At 44.3% G+C, this 14,003-nt stretch overlaps 1 protein-coding gene across 2 annotated transcripts in view; it reads right to left on the bottom strand.

Annotated features, from left to right (window-relative positions):
• LOC138284179 (aminopeptidase Ey-like) overlaps positions 1-14,003 on the bottom strand; it is a 219,394-nt gene that overhangs the window by 19,789 nt on the left and 185,602 nt on the right. For both annotated transcript variants that reach the window (XM_069222676.1, XM_069222677.1), the window contains exons 17-18: positions 5,854-6,021; positions 4,658-4,798 (exon numbers count right to left, since the gene is read on the bottom strand). In XM_069222676.1, coding sequence (XP_069078777.1) covers positions 4,658-4,798; positions 5,854-6,021 — 309 coding nt within the window. The remainder of the gene's footprint in view (positions 1-4,657; positions 4,799-5,853; positions 6,022-14,003) is intronic.

Genomic DNA, 14,003 nt, shown 5'->3' with positions numbered 1-14,003 from the left:
AAGCTGACTAAGCGTGAAGGTAAAATTGTGACCGATGCCTACCGCTCAGTGTTTTCGGCTTCGGATTTTTGAAACCGAAGAAGCCAAGTGCTTGGAAGAAAATACATGACTTTTTTTAGTAAATGTGATTCTTTGAATGTTTGAGATTACATGATCTTTCAAATTTTAGGCTCTATTTTCAGTACCTGCTAGCCCCACTTTCTTTAACATAAGTAGGAGACAAAACTGTGTGCATAATCATTGAGAAGCATATTAGAGGGTTGAAGATAGCACATTTCTTTGCCACATTCACACTGACTGGCTACTTTCAGCCCCTATCTTGCCTTTTACGTTTTGCCAACATGGTTGCTTCTTGCCCTAGTAAACGTTTTTTTTGTTGTTGCTTTTGAAGGTAGTTGTGTTGGAGTGTGTCTTTTAAAATTAAAGTTAATTACGTAACCTTGCAAGTATATTGTGTGATGAAGCTGTATAGAAAATGTGTTAACATAGAGATTAATGCACGCATTTAAAAATGTGCCCACAGGGAGTGGCTACCCATGTATACAAAGATTAATGAAAAGCTTATTAATTCTGAATTTATTGTGCAATAATGTTTGGAATTTTTATTAGTATATCATAATTAGAGTTATATGTTAAGAGTTTTGCTTCATTAATTTAGAGGGCCTTAGCTTAGCGAGGGTTTTGGGTCTAGCTGCCTGGCCTCATATTGAATTGTATTTTTCTAATGAGTAAATGTGCTGTTTTCCTGAAGGACACAAAGCTGTATTTTTCCAGGGGCTATATGCGTGTAGCCGTAGTAAATTATTTCTCATGAGAACCGGCTTGCTCAAGGCAACATTCTTACTGGATGCAACAGTGTAATTTGTTACAGGTGCAAGGTTAACCGTACTTGGAGAAGACAATGAAGACACTGACTGGAGCGTAAAGGTGAAACATTTTCTATCTGACATTCCAACCATGAAGACGTCAGTAACATGGACCAATGTGCGACATGGGAACTGCAAACGAGGAAAATTCTAGTAGGGTGCTTACTGAATTATTGGACAGAGATAACGATGCAATAAATTTTATCCAATGAGGAATTAGGGAACAATTAGATGGTTTTGATTTAACGGTGTAACCCAAGGAAAACAGGGGCTACTTTTCCTTTTCCACTTTGACGGGGGCATTTGCTTTTCCTTTGCCATAAGACTTACGTCACTTGCCATTTTCCAGACACTTCAAACCCATACTTTAGAGTTAAATTGTCCTGTCCCTTCAAACCATCCTCTACCCCATTCTAGTCTGATATTAACTTATCCTCCATCTGAGGGAAGAAATTCATTCTCTGAACTATGCTATCTTGAGATTTTACCCCGTCCTATCTTTGCTGATGGTGAATGGACTGATGTCCTGAGGAAGAAGACTGACGCTGTTTGCTCATCTGTTGGATTGGTAACTATCCTATGCAAATTTGTGATTGTCTTTTTGCCTTTTCTTTCCAGGTACCAACTGCCATTTTGATAGAGGCCTTAGTTTAGATGTTTTCCAAATTAGTGTTTACTAAAATGTTTTGCATGAGGCCCAACATGCTAATGCTAATTTGTGGTTAGTTAAGGCGTTCACAATTATCCTATTCAAATAGACAAATGACTGAGTTTTTGCTTTGTTGAATCAAATGTACTAATGAGACTCTGCTAAGTTGTTTCATATTAATGATGTGCATAAATATTGAAAGAATATAGCCGATGCATTGATTAAGTTGTGCTATGATTGCTAATCGGTAGTGTTTTGATGAGGTTATTGTTAATAAGATTAACAGACATGATGTTAGATTGTAACCAATAGGGAAATAAATATCTTAACTTTTGATTAAACTGGTGTGGTTATTCGTGAACTGATGAGCTATGGTGACTTCAATGATTAAGTTTTACTAAATGTTTATTGATTAGCGATTATTATTATTGATTGTTAATTGATTCATTGATTGGTGATGCCAAGAAAATATTTCGTACTGGGAAGTCCCCAAACGTGGTCAAAAGGTTTGTCGACCTAAACGCGTCTCCTTGTAAGTTTACTTATTAAGGCTCGGACCCGCTAACAGTTGTCAACTTAAACTGTAGTATTTATAAAGGTTTACTTTTTTCATCAGTTAGCAAACCTTAACACAATGGTCCATATTTGGGTGAACTGTATCATTTGAAAGTAAACTATAAATTCACTTGATTGAATTAATTCTTCTATTTCGACCAGCCAAAATTTGAGTAGAATGTATTGCAGACCACCTTCAATGCTGTTTTTGTTCTATGTCACTTTTCACAGTACCAAACAATTCATTTGAATAGGCTAGGGTGGCATTTAAATGGCGCTGGCCAAATTTGTGCCATTTTGGGAATTTAGTATAGCGATTGTTATGCGAAGTTTCCGAAATTAAGCTTTAACGCCACATAATTATGCCACTGTTCGGGGCAAAATTATAGCACAGGAGCCTGGTGGCTTTTGTACCAGAACTCGAGTGGCACTTGTATCTTTCAAGTAGAGAGTGCACGCTTAATGATAACATATATCACTAAATGGTTGACACACCGTTCACATAATAATATGTGATTTCATATAATTAGGCGGAAACAGTTTGGTACACTCCTAGTTTTGAAATGCATTCTTTTCTTTCTGAACAAACACCAGAACAATACTAGGAGCCTCGCACTATGGAGAGCACTCACAAAAACCTCACTGACTAGCAGCCACACACAAATAACGGCCCTCCCACACACCTCAAAGAGTTGCATTCTAACTACCCACAGAAATCACACACCTTGCATATTATCAGTCATGTTATAGACAATGCTTGCGCCACTCACTGAGCAACAGTCTCACACGCTACTGACAGTGTTCTCACGCTTCTTGAAGGCTGCAGTCACATACTACCCGAAGCATACTACACCCCTCGGAGTAACAGACACGCATTACAAAAAGCACTTTCACATTCTCAAGTGACAAGCTGTCACACTTTGCCAACAGTACTCTCACCCCTAGGCCGGCTTTCGGGTGCTGACCTGGATTGGGGACGCTGATCTCGGGTGGGCGGGGGGGGTTAGCTGTGTTTAGCAATAACTTATGAAATTTGTGGATTAAAAGCAGCTGCTGAAAAGGTCGTTGTGCGTCCAGCCTTCAGCAAGCAATTAAACTGTCGAGATACCTCTTGTGATTAAAGGTTCCTGCTAGGGAGAGAGATGGGAGTTTTGTCTACGCAGCTTTGACAGCCATAAAGTAGGGTAGTGGGTTAATATACCTGCTGCAAAGAGCTGAACTATATTTTAATTGGATAGCTGAGTGGATTTGTAAAGCCAGCCCTTTTCCAGCGCTTTAAAACAAATGAAGGTATGTGAAAGGGGGGCTATGGAGAGATGAGGGGCACATTTGTGGGGTGGTAGTGAGGGAATCCGAGGAGGTGGTCATAGGGTGGGGGGGGGGCACCAAAAAAGACTGTTGCACAGGGTGCCACCAGCGCTAAAGCTGGCCTTGCTCACCCCCTCGAAGACTAGGAGTCACACATTACCACTATCACTCTTACCTCCTCAAGGACTAGCAATTACACATTACCAAAAGCACTCTTTACAGACTAGAAGTTACACACAATGGAAACACATTCACACTCCTCAGATTAGAAGCAAAGCCAAAAACTCTGGCTTGGGCCTCGAAGCGCCTTTTCACTGAATAGCGAGTCTACCTGTGTGGTTTTCTGAACAGAGAAGAGGGAGAATACAAGAATGAGTCATGGGGCGGAAGAATAGAGGCATGAGTACAGTGTAAGGATGAGTACCTGAGTGCATAGAAAGGTGGTTGAATGACTATGTGGATAGTAATGTCCATGCACATTACGTTATAAGCCATACCTATTGGCATTGGCAATAATTGCTATTATTATTGTGTGAAAAGCAGTTTACACACATGACTTACTCATATGAGGGCTAGACACCCCCACACTGTGAAGGGAATAGGCCTATGTAGCACTGCAAACTAGAAAACCAAACATATGCACAATCCTTGTTGTTGGATTAAAAAAACAATATTTACATTATTGTAAAGCACTCTGAAGTAGGTGCAAGGTGGTGTACTGGCACTGTACATGGACCAGATTACCAAAAAGTTTGCACTGGTGCGAAAGTGCAGCATATACTCTTTTTTCGCATGTTTGTTTCCTGAGTAATATAAAATCGAAAATGTAAACATTGTCCCTCACAAGCCCGTGATGTCTTTCCTCTGTTGCCCTGACACAGCAGTGCGCTTATGTCACAGCTGTGGGCTGTCCTTTCAGATGAAACTCTGCGCTCTCCTATTTGACACAGCTCTGTGCTGTCCCAATTGACACAGCACTATGCTGTGCTGATTGACACATCTCTGTGCTGCCCTGTTTCTCACAGATCTCTACTGCCTTGTGGGTCAAACCTCTGTACTGCCCAATGGCATTGCTTCTTTAACAAAATAACAATACTTATTGGTGCTGTCAATGTTTGTTGCATCTATTGTTAAAATGAAACATTGCAAATTAATTTAAGAGGACGTGTAGGTCAACAGTGTGAACACGCCTGCTGCTTCTTTTATAAAGGTTCTCAGCTTCAGCTGTCATTCCTTCTCCCTCTATCTTAATCACGTTTTATCCGGAAGAGGAACTTACTCATTAAAGATTTTCGCCCAGTTGTCTCTGATGAATTTCCAGGCCAGGTCTTGGCCTTTGATATTGCTTCCAATTGCATTTATAGTGGAGGTGGCATCTTGTTTCCGGATTTTCGTTGGATCTAATGTATACCCAAGATACCTACGGAAAGAAAATTAAATACAGGAAGTCGGAAAGATAACAACGTTCATTATAGGACGGAATATTCAACTATTACTGAATTAAATTAGATTGTGATAATTTTCCCCAAGTGTGAGACAGTGATGCAAAATTGTACGCTTGTCCCGTCTTTAACAAAAAAGGCCTCCCATTTTGTTCATTACAAATTAGGTCGTTTGGGACATACTGTTCAAAGCTCTTTACATTTTTCTCTTACTCTCTTGCATGGAATATCGCTACGTGGAGAGGGGTCTTCCCCAGCTGGCCAGGGTGGATTTGTGTTTTTGGACGTTTGTAGGATTCAGCGAGGGCTTTGTGAGGTGGCCACTGATCAAAGCTCTTCTAAAATAATTTACAAGGGCTGAGAGACGACCTGGATGTTAAGCTCACTCATGTATATTATAAAGTGTTCTGTTGTAAAGCGAAAAATGTTTGTCCCCATTATTGACTCTCCCCATGGTCAACAAATGTGTAATTGAAAGCATGTGAAATACCGAGGTTAGGGAGTGCTTGACTAAAGCTGAGATTGAAATAGAGATTTAATGGGGCCTCCAGGAGTTTCAATAGGAAGGGTAACAGGGAGAGAAGGCAGCTTTGAACGCATGTCCTTTCTCCCATATGTGCCACCACCTGTGTGGCTTTTCCTTTACAGTTCCATTCTTTTAGAGAAAGAAGAGCTGCCACCTCGCCAAGAACATCGTTTGACACAGCAGTTTATCTCACTCAAAAATAAAAATGACACTATGGGCACAGACCCTAGTCCTGCAAAGGTACAATAATGATTGTAGGAAGCGATTTAACCTGCCTGAGTGTGTTGATTTACCCGATGGTGAAGCAAGCCACTTATGTTGGTGGGTGAGGGTTTCACCCTTTTGAATCAACACACTCATGAAGGTAGAAATTGTTTCTCACAATTATTATAGCACCTTTGTAGGGCTATGTTCTATGTTTGTAGTAGCTTTTTTGATTGTGTAGCATATAAAGGCAGCGTATGCTATGGGCAGTCCACCCCCTCCCTATGAGTTGTTCTCACTCACCTGGTTAAGATTGTTTCATCGCTACTGCAGGCCATTGCTGACCTCAGTTTATCAGCCTCCGTTGCCACATTTGCTTCTGTAAACCTTTGCCAAGCAAAGTCCCACTCTGCTGCCCCACCTGCTGCTATGGCATTGCAGTAGATGGTGGACCTCAGATTTGGTGTGATTCTAAGAGGATAAAGAGAATAGTAGCGAGTATGAGTAAAATCCCTAGGCTTTTGTTTCACTCTCTATTTGCCTCTGCCTCACTGTGCCTTAGGACTCAGCCTAATCCACAGACTGCTTTTCAGCCTCCCCAGGTTCCACGTTAGTCCCTATGGCACCCAATCCTCATATATTCTCAACATACATACTGTTTACTACTTCTAAATGATAGTAAGATAAATATATTAATCAACAACTACTTACTGTCAATCTTCATTACTCTGAGTCCAAGTCCTCCTTGTCGCATGGTGATTCTTTGAGGGTGAATCTTCACTCCGGAGCCTGACAACTCTCTTACTCCCTAAACCCAAAACATTCTGCCCTAAGCAGGTTTTGATAAAAGAGATTTTTATTGTATTTTATTTGATCACTGCCCCTTTTCAGCTGTAAAGGTAATCCCTGCTCCTTCCACTTTCTGTTGTATCTGTCAGGGCACAGCTTCCTCCCTGAACCCACAACTTCTGGACTAGTAGTCTATTGTTCAATTGCCTTCATTAAAAACTGGCCAACGTACTAGTGTTGCAAATACTTGTTCTCTCCGTTAAAGCCCTGCACTACATAGGGAAACTAAAGGGGAATATCCAAGGTTTGTGAGGTTGCCCAGGATTTTGAGTTAATTCATGCTGAACTGAGTAGGACAAGGGGTCCAAGCTTTTCTCTTGCTATTCATAACTTGCACTGATGTACATTAGTGTGGTGTGAAGCATTGTTATCTTGTGCTAGGAGGACAGCTGCTTACATAGAAGAAAATGGCACTGGTTTAAGTGGAGTAGTTTGGGTGCACACAGGAGAGAATCTCTAGTTGTATTGCACATAAAAAGAAGCAGCAAAGCACAGCTGATGCACATAATGAAAGTGATAAAGTGAAACATTGGTCAGGCGGTCTTAGCATAGCACTGGATGAGCAGTGAAAAGACTGTGATAGCCGTATTTATGACCCAGTTTGCAACACGTTTGCTCCACACAGCATGAGATTTATGAACCCAAACAAGATCACTGTGCTTGGCCCTGAGTGGCTTCAAAAATCTGGAGTAAAGCAACACAGCACACACATAGAGGGAAAAGACTCAGGGTAAGTTGTCCCTTCCTGTTCAAAAACATCCCTGCATACAACAAAGGCACCCTTGCACCATGGTGCAAATGTGCCTGAGTTGGCTCTCGGTAGGAAATAGGGCCCCAGGGCAGGGTAAAATGCAGGAATGCATCATATTCTTTTGACTTGCTGCACTGCACTGCCTGGCAGTCCCCATAAATATGCCCCTTAGTGCATAAGTAGAAGCTCGAAAATGAATATTTGCATGTGACTTGCAACAGACCAGATATGTGCCCGATTATGGAACATTAAGCTGTATGGAATTGATGGGTGGCTGGTCAGGTTTCAGGAATTGCACAGATGCTGACTGTCTGTAGGTGAATAACTGAATGAGGATTTGTGGGTCTGTAAAGGTGTATGCATGATGGCCAGGGATGTGCTCCTGTCGTGGTTTAATGGTCAATGAGAGCCGATAAGAGGAGGCGGAGGAGTATTTCATACTCATTGCTCACCAGAGGCATAATATGCTCCACCATGTACTAGTAGCCATGGATGACTCATGGCCATTAGTTGTTTATATTAATACTGAGCTACAGTCATGACTCTGTGGCGAAATACAGGTAACAAATGGGAGCTCAATGAACCACCCAATCACATATGGCATTTAGTCAATGCCTGGATATGAAGGGAGGTTGTTCACTGGATGTACCCAGGTACAGGAACAGACAAACAAGTATGTGCCAGGTGCAGACAGACAGGTAGTAATTCACAAAGCACTATACAAACTGTACCCTGGTGTGGACTGAAAACTTCACATGCTTCTAGTGGCAAGGGTTGAAATGATGTTTTTGGTAGAGCACAGCAATATTACAAACTGTACCCTGATGCAGACTAACAATTAATAGACTATGCAGGAGTGCCATATGGCAGGTGTACTGGCAGGTTTAAAGGATGGAGATGTTCAGAATAAGAGACGCAATGGACAGGGCTCAGTACATTATGTAGAGAGTTGATTGGTATAACCAAGTTAGGCTAATGTGAAGGACCGTCAACAATTCCGAGATAATCTGAGACGATTAGCTGGAATGTAGGTGGGAATGAGGTTCTAGCTGTAGGCCCTTTCAGGCTCAGACAGGGCCAAACAGAAAAGTCAACACAGAAAAATGCACTTTGTTGACTTTAATAGCTCATACTGGTTGTTGCCAGAAATTTGTCATTTTCTGTTTTGTTCTTCCTTCGAAAAGCCTGGACTAGATAAACTGGGATGGTGGAAAGGACACCTAATTTATAGAGCCAATCACTAGCCTGAGCATCACTTGCTAGTTAAACGGAGGCAGATTTGGAAAGAAAGAAAATGATCTTTTACCAACAGAAGACTATGGCAGAACAGGCCAAACATAATACTAAGAAACCTAAACAGTTGCAGGTTTCACAGACCTTCCTGTAGAGCCATTATCAACTTTTTCCACCAAATCATCTGAAAACATTTATTAAACTCCTGTACAAAGAATGTATTATATCTATACGGCACGCTTACATGAGGAAGAAGGCAGTGTAGTGGCTTTAAAAAAACTGACCAAAGTGGATCATTTGTATAAAAAAAGAAAAGTATCTTAAATTAAATTATGGAGGTGAAAAAACGACTAAGATCCAGGGGAGTTACTGCTGCAGGAAAGACAGACTTCTTTGAAAAACCAGAAGATGTTTGCACCTTGCTGGACTTGGTGCGGACTTCCCGGAAACGCTTCCTCATGGATACAGAAGCTTTCCACACCCGCGGACAAAAGAGGGAGTCACAAAGTAGTTATCCAGACAAGAAAGCTCATTCTGAGGTGGGAGGATCTGGCAGAGTGATCTTACATGAAGATGGTACAATGATGGTGCAGCATGATGATTTTTAGAAGCCGCAGGAGACACTTGGGGGCACAAACCCCGTCAGTGAATAGGAATTGGACTCATTTGGGGGCTCTGAAGACATTGTGCCGGATACAGGGAAGTGAGAGCTGGAAAGTCTGTCCTATTTTCCCTTTTGCATTTTGATGACATCAGGGGTCCTACGCTCTGGGACTGCTGATCCACTAGGGATACCTGTCTGCTACAGGAGTTAAAACTGAGTGGGAGAATAATATGTTACAATGTACAACTACTCCTATTGGGGATGGGCGAGTGCACTGAATTGCGAAGAAGGTGGGGCACTGTAAAGCGGGATGGTGTGCAAAGTATGGCACCAATATAGGTGTCCCTACATAGATTTGACCCATAGGGGTGACTGATTACCAGGAAATAAGCACGGGCCACATGCTTTTATAACATTGATTTTAACATTGTATTTCAGTTACAGATGCTGGAGAGAATTTAGCTTATAGATGCATTACACTGGCCGTTGGGGTGAAGGGATTTATTAGAAAGTTGCTTATGAGGGAAAAGGTAGGGGTGAGGTACAGTGTGACTATAGTACAAGTCCTGGCACATCGACTAGGGTGGACAAGCATGCAGTATTTGGTTGCTAGTTCTTGTCCTAGTTGGGGGGAGGGAAGTTCTGCTGCGTTGTTTGATTGGTTGTTATATTGTGGTCAGATTTAGATGAATGGAGCAGTTGCTGATGTATGTCAATGACTAGTACAAGCAAGATTAAATTCCTGTCTTGGAATTTGCGGGGACTCAGCACATTGCAAAAAGTGTTATCCCTGCTTAAACGGCACAAAGTGAGTGTTGCCTTTCTGTAGGAAACACACCTTACAGATGAGGAAGCAGGAGGCAGGAAAATTGGTGAAAAAAATGGAGGGGTCAGGTGTGTAATACTACCTAGTCCTCTTATTCCCTATGGGTTTTGGTGTGGATAGCCCCAGGCATCCCATTTTCACTGACATGTATAGAGGCAGATGTGGAGGGTCGATACTTAGTACTACTGGGTAGATTATATGGAGTGGATGGGACCTTGGTAAATTGACATGGGCCAAAGTGGACGATGACTCATTCTATAGTGAGATCAAAGATGTTGTATCCATTGCAGCTAACACTGGCTTGTTTTGGATGGGACATTTCCATTGCATAACTGATGGCGAACAAGATCATAATCCTCCAGGACAGAATACTGAACTGAGGATGACATCCCAGTAGCAGGGGGTTATGACACACTTGGGGCTATGTGACATATGGAGAGAGACATACCAGATGGAGCGGGAGTACACACATTATTCACCAACACGTGGCACGTTCAGTAGGCTGGATCAATTATTAATGACTGGACACATGGCCCACAGAGGGCTGGAAGTGACCCATTTGTCACAGTACTTGTCTGATTATGTGCCAGTAACATGCACACTCAAATGGGGAGGGGTTCTCCAATCACCATGCAAGTGGTGATTTCCAAAAGAGGTACTACAGGACACTATGGATCAGGAAACAATAGCAGAGACACTGAAGGATTATTTTGAGAGAAATTGGATGACCACGCAGAGTTGCACCACAGAGTGGGAGGCAATGAAGGCAGTTCTGATAGGCATATGTGTGGGCCTTATGTGTGGAGTGCACAGTGTGAGATCTTTTGTAAGGAAGACACACTGGCGGCGCTGCAAAAATATCAGCTTAGGGACAAGCGGGAACAGCACAAGGAGACTAACTTGCAGCATCAGGTGAAGTCTGTAAAGGACAGACTTGAGCAGTACACCTTGAAGTCTTACCGCCAACTGTTACACAGAGAGGGAGATAGCTCTAGGCACCTTCTAACCTGCATTCTTCATTGCGAAACACTGCACTCTCCCACTTTACAGCTTAAGACCCCAACAGTGACTTGTGTGTATACACAGCATGCAATTCTGCACATACTTAGGGAACACCTCAAAATGGTGTATAGCGGACTAATTGCACAAGACGGGGCCTTGAAGCCTTAGCACTCCTGCAGGTGGAGAAATTGACAGAAATTGCAGGAACTGACAGCACAGGAGCTGGATGCGGATCACACGCTGGAGGAGGTGCGACGGGCATTAGCGTGCCTACCTGGGCGAAAGTTGCCTGGGAGCAATGGTTTTCCCACGGAATTTGATCAAATCTACATATCGGACCTAGCACAGCGACTAGTAGAGGTATACCTGGAAGCAAGGGGGAGAGGAGTGCTGCTTCCATCCATGAGAGAGGGGTGTATCACCATGATTCTAAAGCTGGGCTTCCCTCCAATAGGACCCGTTGTCCTATGGTCCTCTCACAATGATAAACACGGATACTAAAGTCATAGGTAAGGTACTTGCCATCAGACTATGCCAACTGATACATCCTGACCATTGTGGGTTTATACCAGGAAGAAACACAACTATGAACCTAAGGAGACCAATGCATGTTATGCATGAAGTCACGGAGAGAGAGGAGGAATTATTGGTGGTGTCGGTTAATATAACCAAAGTCTTTGACACTGTGAACTGGCAATGTTTAATGGCCGTACTGCAGACAATGGGATTTGGGCTCAAACTACTGTGTACTGATCCTGTTGCTAGGATCAGACTTGCCTGCTTATGTTCTGATCCATGGAGGGTGGGTAGGGAGATGCGGCAGGGCTGCCCGCTGTCCTCCCTGCTCTTTGCAACAGCACTGGAGACCTTGGCAATATAAATTAGACAAGAGATGTCAGAGTGTGGTATATGAGTGGGCGGGATGACACATTTAGTGTCACTTTATGCCAATGACACATTATTCTATCTTACACCCCCAAGGGACTCATGACTGCCTGACCTGGTTCTGGCCAGGAGCCCACTTGGCTCCACCAGCCACCTCCGTGCCCCTGATCCCGCCGTCTGCCACCATGAATAAGAGTTCGAGGCCCTCCACCACCCGCAGGCACCCACCTGTGCCTCATCCCGGGTGCGTAGTGGTAGGCATTTCTGGTTGTTCACTGTTTTGTGCATTTCGTGTTATTTCGTTTTACATATCCTTTTTACGTTTTGCTTACTGCTGTATTCTGCCCCTGTGCCATTTTTGTAGTCCGTTTAATTTTTTTCCGCTTCGTTGTGCCCACCCGTTTTCATCCGGCTCGTGCCGGTCTTCTGATCCCTGCTGCTGCATCCCCTGCGGCCCTGCCCCCCTCACGCACCCATTGGTCCCTTCCCTCCCACCTCCCAGCTGCTCCTCCCTCCCACCTCCCTCTCTTAAGAGACAAGCCCGTCTGCACCACAACAACACCAACACGCACAACAACACCAACACGCTCCACAACAACAACAGCCCCCGCAACCACCTTAAGTGCATACTCCTAAACACCCGCTCCGTCCACAAGCATGCCATCGAGCTCTGGGACCTGATCACAACACTTTCCCCTGACATTGCCTTCCTCATGGAAACATGGATGAACCCCTCATCAGAACCCAACATAGCCATCCCAGAAGGCTACAAAATCTCTCGCAGAGACCACATAAACAAACCAGGAGGAGGCATCGCCATCATACACAAAAGCACAATCAAGATCTCCACCAACACCCACAACACCCTAGACAGCGCAGAATACCTACACTTCTTAATTTACCTAAATGCCAACACCACCCTTAGAGGAACCCTCATTTACAGATTACTATTAGGACCCCGCCCCCTTTCTGTGACGCCATCGCTGATACCAGCAGCTCCCACGCCCTCACCTCCATAGACTATATTCTCCTTGGTGACCTCAACTTTCACCTGGAAAGCACCCACAACCACAACTCCACAACTCCACAACTCCACAACTCCACAACCCTGCTAGACAACCTCACCAACCTAGGACTCAAACACCTGGTCACCTCACCCACTCACTCAGCAGGACACACGCTTGACGCAATTTTCACCTCCAGCAACCACGTCACATTCACACACACAACCGAACTCCACTGGACCGACCACCACTGCGTCCACTTCCCCTTCGCGAAACCCCCCACCCACTACCGACAACACATCACACCCTGCTGAATGTGGGACAAGATCCCCATAGAACACCTGAATGCCAAGCTCACACAAGCTCCACCCCCATCACCAACGTCCCCAACATTGCTGCTCACAACCTCACACAATGGCCAACAACCTGCGCAGACTCCCTCGCCCCACTGAAAAGTAACAACAACACTCGCACCGTCAAGTCTGCCCCCTGGTTAGCCACTGAACTCCAGGCCTCCTAATGTGAATGCCGCAAAACTGAGAAAGCATGGCGCCAAGAGCCCTCCAGGAACAACTTCTCCACCCTTAAAACGACCATACACAAACACCACAAACTCATCCGGACCACCAAATGGGCGTACTACAAAGAACGCAAAGATAGTAACTCACACAACAGCAAGGAACTCTTTACCATCATCAAAGAGCTCACCAAACCCAAATCCAGCACCATCAACCCCCCTCACACCCAAAACCTTTGCAACTCCATCTCTCACTACTTCCACCTCAAAATCTTAGACATACACAACAGTTTCACATCATCCGCAACTACCGTCACCAACACCTACACCACCGACATGACCAACAGCACAACACCCCTCCATGCCAACCAACTACACACCAGGGTCCCTACTGACGACGAAGAAGCCGAAAAAACCATGAACTCCATCCACTCAGGCTCCCCCACAGACCCCTGCCCCCACCACATTTTCGAAAAGGCCAGCCCAATCATCGCTTCCCAGCTCCGTGCCATAACCAACAGCTCCTTTGACGCCGCAACCTTCCCAGACACTGGGAAGCATGCCGAAGTCAACGTGCTCCTCAAAAAACACAAAGCAGACCCCGAAGGCCTCACGAACTACCGCCCCATCTCTCTTCTCCCCTTCCCACCAAGGTCGCTGAGAAGATAGTGAACGCCTGACTGTCTCACTTCCTAGGGGAAAACAATGCACTCAACGCCTCCCAGTCTGGATTTCGTAAGAACCACAGCACTGAGACCGCCCTCATCGCCTGCACTGATGAC

Source organism: Pleurodeles waltl, chromosome 3_1, assembly GCF_031143425.1.
Source record: "Pleurodeles waltl isolate 20211129_DDA chromosome 3_1, aPleWal1.hap1.20221129, whole genome shotgun sequence".
In the NCBI taxonomy this organism is placed as follows: Eukaryota; Metazoa; Chordata; class Amphibia; order Caudata; family Salamandridae; genus Pleurodeles; species Pleurodeles waltl.
The sequence above is the reverse complement of the archived record's forward strand: the minus strand, read 5'-3'. Positions and strand labels throughout refer to the sequence as shown.